This window comes from Haliotis cracherodii, unplaced genomic scaffold (genome assembly GCF_022045235.1).
Source record: "Haliotis cracherodii isolate W230 unplaced genomic scaffold, xgHalCrac1.p SCAF_14, whole genome shotgun sequence".
Lineage (NCBI taxonomy): Eukaryota > Metazoa > Mollusca > Gastropoda > Lepetellida > Haliotidae > Haliotis > Haliotis cracherodii.
Genome location: NW_027266269.1, coordinates 38190890 through 38208790, shown reverse-complemented (window position 1 = coordinate 38208790; position 17901 = coordinate 38190890). Strand labels below are relative to the sequence as shown.

Sequence of the window (17901 nt, the reverse complement as noted above, 5' to 3'; positions counted from 1 at the left end):
CAATTTTCGGTCCATTTATTCCATGTATTACAAGGAGTAAATCAGACTATAAGTATATTTTTTTAGATAGCAATCATAAATAGATATCTTGAAAAGTAATTTGGAAGTTCTCAAGAAATTCAAAACTTCTGACGTTTGACGAGTCCATCTGTGAAAGTGGTGAGGGGAGAGGTTGTAGCCAAGACAACAGCCGGGTCGTGGAGGGGAATGTAGACAGATGCTATCTGGGGCCATTACCGCTGTCACCACCAGTGTTTCAATGTGAGAGTATATGATAAATGAAGGAAATGTTGGTAAAGAGACAAAACACGTGTTTATTGTAAGAAAATACTTTAAAATAGTAAGTATTTGTCCAGGTTATACACCATATATAATCAGAAAATGTTCAGCTCTGAGACAAGACAGAAGGATGACACACTACAGGAAGCACGGGAGGGACATAATGCCCTTCTGTGTGTAAACAAGACAATGGATGCCTAAGACTGACAGGGAGGAGTATGTCGGACATCAGTGGGATAATGGGTAGAACATTATCCTTTGCAAAGATTAAATGATTGATAATTAGTGAACATTTTGTTCTATTTTGTTCATTTCTATAAAATAAAACATTGTTTATTAGTCTGAAGATTGAGTAGTAAAACAGCTTCTTAGTGAATACTGGAATACTGTTAAAAGCGGCGTTAAACCCAACTCACTCACTCACTCACTCACTCATATTCAATTTAACACTTTCCATATTACACATATAATTCATGGACAATAAATCACTTTTAAATTATCTTAATGTTATATATTTATAACCGGGAGTACAACTCCTTGGTACAGTTTATTGTTAGAGTGTGATGTAGATATTTTGTAGTCAGTGGCAATATACAATTATTTGAATGTTATTTCAACAATTGTTAGGAAAATGTCCTGTAGAAATGTTTATCATTTCTTTACTTCACTAAATGTACATTAGGAGTGCCATATGATGATATACGGTACACGCCTACACAGCCACGTGGCCAAAGCAGAGATCTCTATCAGGCTCATATTTCAGTCACCCCTCCGCCTGGTAGGCATGGGCTAGGCCAACAATTTTCTCCCATGGGAGAAATACTCGGGCCTTTAAAGTCTTTTTTAAACACACAAGCGTTTCTACGTATATGTTGATTCTTCTAGGCATTCTTGAAATCAAGTTATATACCCGAAGAATGGTGTAAGAGTAATTGTGCCCATTTAAAAAAGAGCAACTCGCTTGGTGCAAATTCTTGTGGGGTGATAGCCATCTTAAGCGGTCTCAGTGGACGCATCACACATAGTCTGAAAACAACGCGCAACCAGTTCGTTGAATCATCAATCATTGCGCTCTCAAAACCTTCACAACATGTAAAATATACATTTGTTATCCACATGTTAATGTAATTTATACTTCGAAAACAAAATCTGTAAGGTGCGTTTATACTTATATATATTTCAAAAGCCCTTGATAAGGTGTGGAGACTAGATTTCTGTCAAACATTATTGAGGCATGGAATTCAAGGTCAATTTCTTACATTGTTGACATTGCGCCGTTAAATTCTTTGTCCTGACGAATTGCGAGAAAAGTTGTCTGGCTGTTTTGGCAAGGCGACAATTTATTACCATTATAATGTTTAGTGTATTTAAATGATCCTGCCGCGTCCCCATTACAAGAATATTATCATTTAATGAAGAAAAACAATGCATCGTGTCTGTAATATAAGTTTGTAATATAATTTCTTGCAGAGGATCCATTTCCGTTTCCAGAAACCCGTCCCGAACTTGAAAATAACAACCCTAGATGTATTACGTCGTTATTGCTGTGAAATGAAGGATACCAAGAATAGTATTTTCTCGCTAGAATGAAGCTTAGCTGAACGAAGGAAGTTAGGGTCTCGGGGACTTGAGATGTGTACTTGGCTCTATATGACACGTACATCCAGTACAAGCACGCGGTAGTTTGAAGGGAGAAACACATGTCCGCCTTTGGCACCATGATCTAGCCACTGTTCGAAATATGTCCTCGTGCTGGAGTGTTAACATGCTAACATCAACGCAACATTGTATGGATGACAGCGTATTAGTCATAGAACCACTGCTGACATGGTGGTGGGGGACGTGTATGGGTCAACATGCCTATCATGATTATACCAGTTAGTATAAGTGGAGTGTGAGTGAGTGAGGTTGGTTTTACGCCGCTTTTAGCAATATTCCAGCAATATCACGGCGGGGGACACCAGAAATGGGCTTCACACATTGTACCCATGTCGGGATTGGAACCCGGGTCTTTGGCGTGACGAGCAAACGCTTTAACCACTAGGCTACCCGACCGCCCCTAGTATTAGTGATATTGCAGAGACACAATGTTGAAAACTATCATTTTTACCTAGCTGAAACTATAAATACTATATTTATATCTACATGTATATTTATAATTTAGACAATAATTATATCCCTAAGTTACCATTTGACAGCGGCCGTAGTCAGGGTATGAGAAGAGAGTGAGTGAGTGAATTGGTGAGTGAGTAGGGTTTACCGCCGCTTTGAACAGTATTCCGGTTATATCACGGCGTGTCAGTTTGATGAAAAGCTCGAAGTGATGCAGGTCTCGGATGTTTACCACTTGGGTGGAATCCAAGCACAAGTATGGCGCTAACAAACCTACAAACATAATCGGGGCGAACCGGATTTCGAACCCATGATTAGGTTTCTGGCGTATCTAAGGGACGCAACTCTGCATCGCGAATTGCGCCTAAGGCGACTTGGCCCTCCATGTCCCCGTATAGGTGAGGTGAGGTGAGGTGAGGTGAGGTGAGGTGAGGTGAGGTGAGGTGAGGTGAAATTGGGTTTAACGTCGCGTCCAAGATTATTGCACCTATATAGCGACGTGCATGCACGTGTATGTGTGTGTGTGGCTGCTTGTACTAGTCCGGACTGATGCCGATTTATAGTGCTAGCTCACTGAGATACCATGCCGCAGTTTAACATGAATACCCCACTCAGACACAGTATACTGACTCCGAGCCGACCAGTCCTTGTTTTAGCCCCTTTATGCCGAGCGCCAGACAGGGTAACAACAAGTACAATCTTTTAACGTCTTTTTGTATGACGCGGCCCGGGATCGAATCCTGGACCTTCCGCTCTCCGGGCGGACGCTCTACCACAAGACCACGGAGGCGGTCTCCCCGTATAGGGAAAGAAGATTGACCATGTATCTCGAGTCGAATGTAAATATATGTGATGAATATGTCTTTATATACTGACAGGAAAAAGTGACTGCGCTTCATATAAAAGTTAAATTTAAGGAAATAATTTTGAAATTAAATCATTCATCTTTCAATATATATTATGATATATTATGAAGTCATCTCTTTGACTTTTAGTTCGTGATTCATAATTTGCACGTGTATGTTCATGTACGGCGCACATTTTAGATGTTTGCGTGTTTGTTGGAAACATGATACCCAAACACGTGTTTTTAATTTGAAAAGCGCACAATGATCGTGTAGCTACCAGGTGTTCAAAACACGTCTTTGTAAAGTGGGAATTCTGAAAGCACGACAAGGAGACAACAATAGGCGGTTGGTGCATCTACAGAATCGCTACCAGACTGCTTACAGCGCGGAAAATTCCTGGGTTAAGACCAGTTAGTGGCAGTACCGTACGCAACCGTTTGAAGGTACGCAACATTCGGCCCCGTCGTCCAGCAGTACGCCCAGTCATGCTTCCACGTCACCGCCAGGCACGCCGAGCTTGTTGTTGACAGCACAAGAGGCTCGGAAGACAAGACTGGGACTGTTGGAGATGAGTCCAGGTTTCATCTGGACAGCTCTGATGGTCTCCAGGCGTTCGTGATAACGTTTTAGCGACACTTGCGTTACCCAACGTCGTCATGTTGAGGGTGTAATGGTATGGGGTAGCATTAAAGTCACTGGAGTACATAACTCATTATTGTTAATGGCAATTTGAAAAGGCATGTGTTACCGGGACGACATCGTTCGATATCATGTTCTACCCTTTGTGCAAACGAGATGGAACGACGGCTGAGAGAGGACCAGAACCAGCCGATGACGCCTAGTCTGTGGGGCCTATATTTGGTTGACATCTGACACAACATCCGCTTGGTCATTTATAGTTATTAAATATTACTAATACATTGTATTCATCTTCCATGTGGGGTGGTTGGGTAGCCTAGTGGTTTAAGCGTTCGCTCGTCACGCCGAAGACCCGGGTTCGATTTCCCACATGGGTACAATGTGTGAAACCTCTCCGGAAGCCATTTCTATTTGCAAAAGCTAGCATTGTAAAAAAGGCGCTATTTTATAATCACCAATTTATGGAATACTGTAAGGGACATTCTCGCGATCTTGCGATCTCGCATTCTCGTGATCTCGACTTTTGGAAACGAGCTTAATATGCCTAAAACACGAGAATACGAGATCTTGAGAAGGTGAGATTTGGCCAAAATCTCGCCTTCTCGCGATCTCGTGTTTTGGATACATAGCACAATTTGTCAAAAGTCGACAACGCGAGAACGCGACATTTGGACATGATTGGATCGCGAGATCGCGAGAAAATGAAATGTCGCATTCTCGCGTTCTCGCGATTTTATGTTTTTGTGGCCTAATTTGACAAGTCGAGATTGCGAGATTTTTCATCATGTCCAAATGTCGCATTCTCGCGTTGTCGACTTTTGACAAAAAGTGCTATGTATCAAAAACACGAGATTGCGAGATTGTGAGAATGCCCAATAACCAATACCAATAAGCGCCTATTTAGGATACAACATGTGTACATTGACTAGGCAAGATGTGCTTTTCAATTGGCATCTATCAGTATATTTGTCGCATCAGCCTTTCCCAATGTAACTGTCGGTAAGTGAATTTCGCGATCGGCTGATTTCGCGATCAGACCATCAAACAGTTGTAATATACGCAATAGTTTTATCTAAAAGTTGAAATATACGCATCAATTTTATTATGATATAGCGTATTTATAGTTTTTCTTGCGTATTTGACACGCTAGGATTTGATTTGTCTGCGTATTTCAGTTTATTTAATGCGTATTTTACGCAAATACGCATTTTAACTCGAGCTCTGAGTATTGTGTACTTATGCTATCTTGTGTGTAATTGTGTCATATTATGGTTCGGCTTTGTTACATTATCATGTATTTGTGATGTACCACTGTATAATTGTAACCTTGTGGTTAAAGTGTTCGCTCATCACGTCGAAGACCCGACATGGGTACAATGTGTGAAGTGATATTGCTGGAATATTGCTAAAAGCGGCGTGAACCCATACTCACTCACTCGGTTGTATAATTGTGCTACACTATTGTCGAACTGTCTTACAGATACTTAGCGGTGAGCCAGTTCCAACCATCTAAAGCACGACAAGCGATTCCCTGTTTCGATGAACCTCGCTATAAGACTACCTTCAACATAACGCTGGTGAGGAAAGTGGGGAACTACACATCGTGGTCCAACACGGACATCATCCGACAGGATCCAAGGTGCGACTGGTGCAGCATCATCAAAATCATCAACATCATCAACTTCAAACTAAGTCCTAATTACGTCTATGCAATGAAAAAACTGCTTTGTCACAGACAGGAACTCGAAGTACAGTAAACTACGTTTATGGTGAACACGCTTATAACAAACTTACCGATATAACGAACTCATTTTTTAGTCCCGGCCATTTGTTGTTTAGATGCTGTATATTTGTTTATAACGAACTACGGTTATAACGAACTTAAATTAGTGGTCCCTTTGAGTTCGTTATAACCGTAGTTTACTGTATGTACAAATTACCTTACTAATACAACATACCACAACTAACAACATGTGGTCAAAAAAGGAGTTCTCTATTCGCGCACACTTACAAATCAGAGGTGATTTCAAATATTATGATGTTTCAGGGAAGACAACTATGTTGCCGATGTTTACGAGACGACACCCAAGATGTCGATCTACATCCTCGCCTTCGCGGTCGTCAACTACGACTACATGGAAAACGTCACGTCAACGGGGGTCATGGTAAGACGCAGTCGAGCAGATAGTGTTTGCTACTACAGTCTTCATGGATGCTTTATGAAAATATAAAATTAAAACTCTTCCCATGGTCTAAGGAAATAACATGTAAATAATTTCATAATGTAAGGTACAACCTCCACACACAATCATGTATAGTAAGGAGCATGTCTTCAATTTACGTAGATTCAGGGACTAAAAGCGGACAAATCCCTCCAATAATCAGAAATATCTGCTAACAGTCTACCGCACACTTCCGACTATATCTTGAGCATGTGTTTAGGAATCACTTCCGACCCGTGAAGATCCGGGGTAGTATAGATCTTCAGCAACCCCTGCTTGCCGTGAAAGGTGACTAATTGGATCGGGTGGTCAGGCTCGCTGACTTGTTTGATGCATGTCATCGTATCCAAATTGCGTGAATCGATGTTCTTGATGTCAATCACTGGATTGTCTGGTCCAGACTCTATTATTTAAAAAATCTGCTGTCATAAAGCTGGAACATTGCTGAGTGTGGCGTTAAAAAACCCCAACCAAACCCATCTCAAATGCCTTTTTTTGGCGATAAGGAAGACATTACCTTTAACTCTATCGACCGTTCCATAAGCTTTCCATCGTCATGTTATGAAGTTATGAAGCCCTCTGGGAGTTGAGTGCGGCGTTAAACAACAAACAAACAAACGCACAAGATCAGGACGCTTACTAGCAACTTATCTGCTTAGGTGGCGTTGCACCAGACGCACTGAATGAGTAAGAGCACTGATACACTGAATCACACGAGGTGCACTGACTGAGTAAGAGCAATGATACACTGAATAACACGAGGTGCACTGACTGAGTAAGAGCATTGATACACTGAATAACACGAGGCTCACTGGCGTAGTTGTGTAGCTTGGACAGCGAGCATGGCTTCAGTGTATTAGAAGGCATGCTAGCATTGATACTCAGGTTACAGTGGTGTCTCTTTAGGATACTCGATACATAATTAATCACCATGTATATTACAAACAGTTAGATCAACAATGTTGATTATTCGTCCCATCGTGTGTCGTTGACGCGCAAGTTCTGGTACACCTGGCAATGAAACATTCTGGTGCGTAATGTAAGATATTTTTCTTTTATATTTCAGTATCGCACTATCTCGGAGCCGGAAACGATTTCTGAAGTGACAATGGCCCACGAGCAGGGAATACGGATATTTGAGTGGTTTAACCAGAACCTCCGGCCACCCTATCCACTTTCAAAAATAGGTAACTGAATGTGCCTGCGTGCGTGCGTGCGTGCGTGCGTGCGTGCGTGTGTGGGCTTGTACTACACCGGAATCATACCAGTTTTATAAAGCCCACTGAGATGCCATTCCCTCGTTTAACACGGTGGATACCCCACTCGGACAGAGTGTATGGCGGGGCCATAGATCGAACCGCTGACATTCTGCTCTCCAGGCGGACGCTCTATCCAAAGGCTGAATTTAGGGACATTTTGGGACTCTTGACACTGACACTGTCCCCAAACTAAAATACTAAAGTGAACTGGCTTCACCTTGGCGGCTTAATGATCGGCTCATCCGGCTCGGTGATGTAGTTGATTGCATGTCACCGTGCCCCGACGGTATGGGACGTTGCCCGTAACAACAATCACCGGTGTGTCAGGACCAGACTGGATTATTTACAGGCCGCCGTCATATAATATGCACGTTGCAGAGTTGGACGTTAAGCAACAAACACTTGAATTGTGAGACGTTTACAGTTATGAATTTTTGTTGCGAAAACTGCAAGGGTCTTAATTGGAGCGGAACCAGGATTCGAAGCCACAATCGGGGCTCCTTGGCAGCTTACGGTCACAAATCGATTATCGTCGAAGCCACTGACAGTCACGAAATTTCGTATTTGTATATGGTCTGAATATTTAGTGTTGCAATATGTGGAGGGTAATTAATTTTTTTCAGTCTGTTTTGTTTTGAATACAACTATGTCAATTAATTGGAATTTATGCCTTATGTAAACTTAAGTTCAATCTGATTCACTCTATTAAGGTCAATCGGAGGATGTTCTTTTTGGTTGAAAACTCAGATGACCAATCGGAATGAGGAGTTACTTGTCCTAGACATGGCGCAGTATGTTTTAGTGTTGACACTTTCAGATAACATCGTCATCAAGGGTCGGCTTGGGGCAGCCATGGAGAACTGGGGACTGGTCATGTATAGAGACATCGTGTTCAACCCATCAGTCAACACCAGGAAGGCCAAACTAGGAACCATGCTTCTCCTTGTACATGAAGTGTGTCACCAGGTAGCACTTGAGACCTGACAGTGACTGACTGAGTGAGTGAGCTGGGTTTAACGCCGCTTGTAAGACTATTCCAGTTATATCGCAGCGTGTCAGCTTAATGTGGGAGGAAAGCCCGAAGTGATGCAGGCAGAAAATCAAGAGCACGGGTATGGAGCTGACAAACCTAGAAACATAATCGGGGCGAACCGGGACTCGAACCCACAATCATAGTATATTCAATTGCGTGGATCGATGCTGTCAATCAATGATTTGTCTGGTTTAAACTCGATTATTTATAGACCTCCGTCATATAGCTGGAATATTGCTGAGTGAGACGTAAACAACAAACAAACATGAATAAATAAATAAATAAAAATGTGGACTAGACATATTATCTAGTTTCAGATACATTCAGTCTCTTTCTTCCTTATTTCTAAATCGTAGGACATTATTCACTGCTCATGTTTCGACTGTTTCAGTGGTTTGGGAACTTGGTCACCCCGACAACGTGGCGATGGGTGTGGCTGAGCGAGGGCTTCGCGGTGTTCTTTGAGTTCTACGTGATACACAGTCTCCATCCCTCATGGAGACAGGTCGGACACACATTTAATAATCTATGGTCACTTTAGCTACAGTATTGTAGGTATCTTGCTGTCTCATAGTAACTTTGTGAGAGGAACTACTTTCAAGTGAGACCTACTTGGAGGTTTTACATTTGAACCGACCCGTGAAGATTCCGGGGTAGAATAGGTCATCAGCAACCCATGCTTGCCGTAAATGGTGACTATGCTTGTCGTAAAAGGCGTCTAACGGGATCGGGTGGTCAGGCTCGCTGACTTGGTTGATGCATGTCATCGATCCCAATTGCGTGGATCGATGCTCGTGATATTAATCACTGGATTGTCGGGTCCAGACTCGATGATTTACAGACAGTCGTCATATACCTGGAATATTGCTGAGTGCGGCGTTTAACAACAAACCAAACCAAAACATTTGAACCGAATAAACAACCTTTTGATATGGCTGGTTAAAAGTCACATGAATATTTTCACATGAAAATACCATGATGTGAATCGAACCTGCAGCCTTACATATAATGTTTGGTATTGTAACCCACAGCTTTTCCACTGCGCAACCGGGGCAGGTGATGACAGGGTGTTCAATCATACATGTCATGACTTCAGTTGTCTGCGAGGTATTTCTCTTGCCCTCGGTCGTTCGATTCGTTTATACCACGACGAGTGTAGTCTTTCACAATAAGGTATCCCGAGGTGTTCGTATTCTCTCTGGTACTTGCATTTAGACGGTTCTTAAGTTAAAACACTCCTCGGAGTATCCTGTTCAACACGCATGTTGCATTTGACAAATGCATTCTGAAAGTAGATCTCCATTGCCAAGCCTTGTGGTGCATAACAAAGAGAATAGGAAAGAATTAGTGGATAATAGCATCTCTCAGTAGATTGGCATCACTCCAGCACACGACGTGTCCTTGAAAATCCTGATGCTTCCATTAAACAAATGTTTAGGGTTTCGTAGGCCTGTAGCACTAGATTTAATATATTTTACACCAGGTTGCCATAGCAGCAGCCACTTGCAGACGTCGCGACGCTCCGATGTGGCATTTTGTCATGTACAATGGGCGTTATCATAGTTACAGTGACCTCAGACATAGCTGGTTGCCAAAGGTAGTTCCAATGGGATCACACTTGGTTGGTTGTCTTAGTTACAGAGGACTCAGACAAAGCTGGTTGGCATAGTTACCTTGGATTCAGACATAGTTGGTTGTCATACTTACAGAGCGCTTAGCTACAGTAGTATCAAGAACTTTGAATATTGTAGGTTTCTTATTGTTGTTTCCCATTTTTTCAGGATGAATTCTTTGTGGTAGAACAACTCCATCCTTTATTTATCCACGACGCAAACAAACACTGGCCTCTTGTGAAAGAAGTTCCAAGGTTTGACAAGATCCTCTACTACAAGGTAACACCAGTTGGCTAACATTATAACGTCTACAATCAGATGCACTCATCAATCTGAATCTGATATATCTACCACACTGTGGACAGGTGAATGAACCTGTTGGTTAACATCATAATATCCATATTGTTGTCACAATCACATGCACTCACCAGTCTGAATCTGAATCTGATATTTCTACCACATTGTGGACAGGTGAATGAACCTGTTGCCTAACATTATAACGTCTAGATTGTTGTCACAATCAGATGAACTCATGAATCTGAATCTAGATATAAAAAACATGTGGTTTATATTGACAGACAGCTTGTGTACTGTATGTATGGCGAGATATACAAACTTGTGGTTTATACTGACAGGGAGCTAGTGTACTGTATGTATGGCTAGATATACAAACTTGTGGTTTATATTGACAGGGAGTTAGTGTACTGTATGTATGGCGAGATATACAAACTTGTGGTTTATATTGACAGGGAGCTAGTGTACTGTATGTATGGCTAGATATACAAACTTGTGGTTTATATTGACAGGGAGCTAGTGTACTGTATGCATGTCTAGATATACAAATATGTGGTTTGTATTGACAGGGAGCTAGTGTACTGTATGCATGGCTAGATATACAAACATATGGTTTGTATTGACAGGAAGCTAGTGTACTGCATGCATCTCTTCATATATAAACATGTGGTTTATATTGACAAGGAGCTAGTGTACTGTATGCATGGCTAGATATACAAACATGTGGTTTGTATTGACAGGAAGCTAGTGTACTGCATGCATGTCTTCATATATAAACATGTGGTTTATATTGACATGGAGCTAGTGTACTGTATGCATGGCTAGATATACAAATATGTGGTTTGTATTGACAGGGAGCTAGTGTACTGTATACATAGCTAGATATACAAACATGTGGTTCATATTGACAGGGAGCTAGTGTACTGTATGCATGGCTAGATATACAAATATGTGGTTTGTATTGACAGGAAGCTAGTGTACCGCATGCATGTCTTCATATATAAACCTGTGGTTTATACTGACAAGGAGCTAGTGCACTGTATGCATGGCTAGATATACAAACATATGGTTTGTATTGACAGGAAGCTAGTGTACTGCATGCATGTCTTCATATATAAACATGTGGTTTATATTGACAGGGAGCTAGTTTACTGTATGTATGGCTAGATATACAAACATGTGGTTCATATTGACAGGAAGCTAGTGTACTGTATGTATGGCTAGATATACAAATATGTGGTTTATATTGACAGGGAGCTAGTGTACTGTATGCATGGCTAGATATACAAACATGTGGTTCATATTGACAGGGAGCTAGTGTACTGTATGCATGTCTTCATATACAAACATGTGGTTCATACTGACAGGGAGCAAGTGTACTGTATGCATGTCTTCATATACAAACATGTTGTTTATATTGACAGGGAGCTAGTGTACTGTATGTATGGCTAGATATACAAACATGTGGTTCATATTGACAGGAAGCTACTGTACTGTATGTATGGCTAGATGTACAAATATGTGGTTCATATTGATAGGGAGCTAGTGTACTGTATGTATGGCTAGATATACAAACATGTGGTTCATATTGACAGGAAGCTAGTGTACTGTATGTATGGCTAGATGTACAAATATGTGGTTCATACTGACAGGGAGCTAGTGTACTGTATGTATGGCTAGATATACAAATATGTGGTTCATATTTACAGGGAGCTAGTGTACTGTATACAAGGATAGATATACAAACATGCGGTTTGTATTGACAGTGAGCTAGTGTACTGTATGCATGGCTAGATATCAAAATATGTTGCTTTTGTTGACAGGAAGGTAGTGTACTGTATGCATGGATAGATAAGAAATATGTGGTTTGTGTTGACAGGGAGCTAGTGTACTGTATGTATGGATAGATATACAAATATGTGGTTTCTGTTGGCAGGTAGCTAGTGTACTGTATGTGTGGCTAGATATACAAACATGTGGTTTATACTGACAGGAAGCTAGTGTACTGTATGGCTAGAAATACAAACATGTGGTTCATATTGACAGGAAGCTAGTTTACTGTATGTATGGCTAGATATACAAACATGTGGTTTATATTGACAGGGAGCTAGTGTACTGTATGCGTGGCTAGATAAACAAACTTGTGGTTTATATTGACAGGAAGCTAGTGTACTGTATGCGTGGCTAGATATACAAACATGTAGTTTATATTGACATGGAGCTAGTGTACTGTATGTATGGCTGGATATACAAACATGTGGTTTATATTGACAGGGAGCTAGTTTACTGTATGCATGGCTAGATATACAAACATGTGGTTTATATTGACAGGAAGCTAGTGTACTGTATGCGTGGCTAGATATACAAACATGTGGTTTATATTGACAGGGAGCTAGTATACTGTATGTATGGCTAGATATACAAACATGTGGTTTATATTGACAGGAAGCTAGTGTACTGTATGCGTGGCTAGATATACAAACATGTGGTTTATATTGACAGGAAGCTAGTGTACTGTATGTATGGCTAGATATACAAACATGTGGTTTATATTGACAGGAAGCTAGTGTACTGTATGCGTGGCTAGATATACAAACATGTGGTTCATATTGACAGGAAGCTAGTGTACTGTATGTATGGCTAGATATACAAACATGTGGTTTATATTGACAGGAAGCTAGTGCACTGCATGGATGGCTAGATATACAAACATGTGGTTCCTATTGACAGGAAGCTAGTGCACTGCATTGATGGCTAGATATACAAACATGTGGTTCCTATTGACAGGAAGCTAGTGTACTGTATGCAGGGCTAGATATACAAATATGTGGTTTGTGTTGACAGGGAGCTAGTGCACTGTATACATAGGTAGATATACAAACATGTGGTTCATATTGACAGGGAGCTAGTGCACTGTATGCATGTCTAGATATACAAATGTGTGGTTTGTATTGACATTGAGCTAGTGTACTGTATGCATGGCTAGATATACAAACATATGGCTTATGTTGACACGGAGCTAGTGTACTGTATGCATGGCTTCATATATAAACATGTGGTTTGTATTGACAGGGAGCTAGTGTATTGTATGCATGTCTTCATATATAAACATGTGGCTTATATTGACAGTGAGCTAGTGTACTGTATGCATGGCTAGATATACAAATATGTGGTTTGTATTGACAGACAGCTTGTGTACTGTATGTATGTCTTCATATACAAACCTGTGGCTTATGTTTACAGGGAGCTAGTGCACTGTATGCATGGCTAGATATACAAACATGTGGTTTATATTGACAGGGAGCTAGTGCACTGTATGCATGGCTAGATATACAAACGTGTGGTTTATATTGACAGGGAGCTAGTGTACTGTATGCATGTCTTCATATACAAACATGTGGCTTATGTTTACAGGGAGCTAGTGCACTGTATGCATGGCTAGATATACAAATATGTGGTTTATATTGAAAGGGAGCAAGTGTACTGTATGCATGTCTTCATATACAAACTTGTGGTTTATATTGACAGGGAGCTAGTGTACTGTATGTATGGCTAGATATACAAAAATGTGGTTCATATTGACAGGGAGCTAGTGTACTGTATACAAGGATAGATATACAAACATGTGGTTTGTATTGACAGTGAGTTAGTGTACTGTATACAAGGATAGATATACAAACATGTGGTTTATGTTGACAGGGAGCAAGTGTACTGTATGCATGTCTTCATATACAAACTTGTGGTTTATATTGACAGGAAGCTAGTGTACTGTATGTATGGCTAGATATACAAATATGTGGTTTATAGTGACAGGGAGCTAGTGTACTGTATGTATGGCTAGATATACAAATATGTGGTTTATATTGACAGGGAGCTAGTGTACTGTATGCATGTCTTCATATACAAACTTGTGGTTTATATTGACAGGGAGCTAGTGTACTGTATGTATGGCGAGATATACAAACTTGTGGTTTATATTGACAGGGAACTAGTGTACTGTATGTATGGCTTGATATACAAACATGTGGTTCATATTGACAGGGAGCTTGTATACTGTATGTATGGCTAGATATACAAAAATGTGGTTCATATTGACAGGGAGCTAGTGTACTGTATACAAGGATAGATATACAAACATGTGGTGTGTATTGACAGTGAGCTAGTGTACTGTATGCATGGCTAGATATACAAACATGTGGTGTGTATTGACAGTGAGCTAGTGTACTGTATGCATGGCTAGATATACAAATATGTGGCTTTTGTTGACAGGAAGCTAGTGTACTCTATGCATGGATAGATATAGAAATAGTGGTTTGTGTTGACAGGAAGCTAGTGTACTGTATGCATTGATAGATATAGAAATATGTGGTTTATATTGACAGGGACCAAGTGTTGTGTATGCATGGCTTGATATTTAAACATTTGTGTCGACAGGGAGCCAGTGTCGTACGGATGCTTCGTCTGATCTTCGGAGAGGAACTGTTCCTGAGAGCAATTAATGCAAGTACAAGCTGTAAGGCGGGATGTACACCTGTGAAAGCTATATATACTGAACCGCAAAAGTAGCGTCACCCCTAGTAACATTACATGAAAAGTTGTCATTTAAATATCTGGGTAATCTGTATGTGGGTAATTTTTGTTAAATTTCTCAAATTTATCATTTCCTTGTGCGGAAAAATGAAACTCGATGATAAAAAACAAAGCAGATTACAATATAACCGATCGCCCAAACTCATCATGGCAACGGCCATGGTAACCCATGCACGTGAGTTCCGTGCAAATTGAAATGCACATGCGTTCACCCCTTTCTTGCCCTATAAAAATCGTCCCAGATCGGATAACATTCATTCGTTATTGACTTGCTACACAAAGCGACACAAAATCAGCCACACAAAGCCCTTGGACGATTGCAAGCTGGACTAACCGCCCGGCAAGTAGCCAATGTATTTCAAGTCCACGTAAGGACCATATACAGGCTCCAACAACGGTACCAGACCACCAACACTACAGATGACTGACCAAGTAGTGGAAGACCAAGGGTCACCACCCAACGTCAGGATCGTCAGATTCTGCGACAGCATCTTCAAGATCGTTTTTTTACTGCTGCAGAAACTGCTCGACAGACCATGGGGACACACCAGCGACACATTAGTGCGGATACCGTCCGTCGACGATTATTCGGATGCGTTATTCGGATGCTTGTGTTGTTGGGAGCGACTCGTGGGGTGGTCCGAGCATCCTTGCGTGGGGTGTAATTGGTCTTGCACAGAGGGTCGGCCCTGTGGTCTTCCAGCATATTGGTCCAGGGAGATGCAATGATGTCACAGCAGCTCGGTACATTGATCAAGTCTTGAGACCACACGCCATACCTCATTTGGCACGTCGCCGCAACCACGAGTTTCAGCATGATAACGCCCGTGCCCACACTGCGAGAGCAACAAGAGACTTCCTCCAGCAGAATGACATCAGAACCATGCAGTGGCCAGCCCTTAGTCCCGATTTAAATCCCATTGAGCACCTGTGGGACAATATTCAAAGACGGCTGAATGACGTCCGACCAAGGCTGAACTGCGTCAGGCGTTCCTCAGATTGTGAGCTCAAGTGCCTATGGCCTTCACCAACTGCGTCATCCATTCCATGTATCGACGTTGCACGACATGCATCAATGCACATGGCGGACACACGAGATACTGACTTGTGATGGCATTTTCTCAGAGCCTAGTGTTGTGTTTCACCTTAAGAACATTTGACACTTTAATGTCAACCTTGATGATCAGTTTTGCCAAGTTTCATCTTTTTAATATGTCTCAAAGTATGTTTACAGTGGACCAAAATGTTTTCTCAAATGTCTATCCATGGTGACGTTTCTTTTGCGGTTCAGTATACATTCATGTGATGAACGTCATATCTATTTATGTTGTGGGTTATTCCTTCAGTTTTCAATTTTGGTCAAGAATTAAAAGGGGTACAAATCACTGAGTGAGTATGGTTTTTACGCCACTTTTAGCAATATTTTAGCAATATCACGGCGGGGGACACTTGAAATGGGCTTCACACATTGTACCCATGTCGGGATTCGAACCTGAGTCTTCGGCGTGACGAGCGAACGCTTTAACCACTAGGCTACCCGACTGCCCCTACCAATCAGTAGTTTGCGTTTACTACTTCGGTGAAACCCACGAGCACGCGTATGGTGCTGATAAACCTAGAATCATAATCGGGGCGAACCGGGATTCGAACCCACGATCATAGGTTTCTGACGTGCCCAAGGGACGCAACTCTGCACAGCGAATCGCGGCGCCTTAGACGACTGGGCCACCCGTGCCCACGACAAGGAATGAAAAGGCTGCAAATAAAGCGACAAAACCCTTTCCATATCCAATAGTAATCATTGCATAACGTAGATTCGATTGTACGATTACGACGTGGGTATCATAAGCATGTGTTTGTTGTTTTACGCCGCACTCTGTAAAATACGCCTGGGTCTGTAAATAATCAAGTCTGGACAGACAATCCAGCAATTTGGGATCGATGACGTGCTTCAACCAGGTCAGCTAGCCTAACAACCCGATCCCGTCTGTTGGCTCGTATGACAAGCATGACGCTCTTTGAAATCTTGGTACAAAGAGCAAGGATAATTGTATCTCAAAAGTTGTGAAATGTAAACACCAAAGGCTGGAGCTGCAGGAATATTGCTCGACATGAAGGGGAAGTTGACAATTGGAAAGTTGAAGTCATCCCACTTGTTATACAGTCTTTTTGAGAGTGTTTTGTCACTATGAATCTTTATGCATATATCTAATATAAATAAAGGCGCTGGTCTCAAAGAAACGTAAATGTAGTTTCATGTTTGTAGATACGATAACAATGGTCTGTCTTCACCATTAACAGCTGCCGGTGCGCCCCGATTATGTTTCTAAGTCTGTCAGCATCATACCCGTGCTCTTGGGTTTCACCAAAGTGGTAAACGTCCGAGACCTGCATCTCTTCGGGTTGTCCTCCACAGTAAGCTGACATGACGCGATATAACTGGAATACTGTTTAAAGCGGCGTTAAACCCAACTCACTCACTCACTCACTTACGTTTGGCCCCTTCAGCTGCATTTCATATACTTTATATATCACATGTGTGTTGTATGCTTCCAGGAGTACTTTATATATCACATGTGTGTTGTATGCTTCCAGGAGTACTTTATATATCACATGTGTGCTGTATGCTTCCAAGAGTACTTTATATATCACATGTGTGTTGTATGCTTCCAGGAGTACTTTATGTATCACATGTGTGCTGTATGCTTCCAGGAGTACTTTATATATCACATGTGTGTTGTATGCTTCCAGGAGTACTTTATATATCACATGTGTGCTGTATGCTTCCAGGAGTACTTTATATATCACATGTGTGTTGTATGCTTCCAGGAGTACTTTATATATCACATGTGTGCTGTATGCTTCCAGGAGTACTTTATATATCACATGTGTGTTGTATGCTTTCAGGAGTACTTTATATATCACATGTGTGTTGTATGCTTCCAGGAGTACTTTATATATCACATGTGTGCTGTATGCTTCCAGGAGTACTTTATATATCACATGTGTGCT

The 17901-nt window shown here is 41.4% G+C and overlaps 1 protein-coding gene across 1 annotated transcript in view; it reads left to right on the top strand.

Annotated features, from left to right (window-relative positions):
• The window catches only part of LOC139460815 (thyrotropin-releasing hormone-degrading ectoenzyme-like), a 36393-nt gene that overhangs the window by 7485 nt on the left and 11007 nt on the right, over nt 1-17901 (top strand). Inside the window, exons 3-9 of the mRNA XM_071242293.1 lie at nt 5359-5517; nt 5926-6043; nt 7167-7287; nt 8177-8325; nt 8784-8897; nt 10174-10284; nt 14734-14799. Of these exons, the coding sequence (XP_071098394.1) occupies nt 5359-5517; nt 5926-6043; nt 7167-7287; nt 8177-8325; nt 8784-8897; nt 10174-10284; nt 14734-14799 (838 nt within the window). The remainder of the gene's footprint in view (nt 1-5358; nt 5518-5925; nt 6044-7166; nt 7288-8176; nt 8326-8783; nt 8898-10173; nt 10285-14733; nt 14800-17901) is intronic.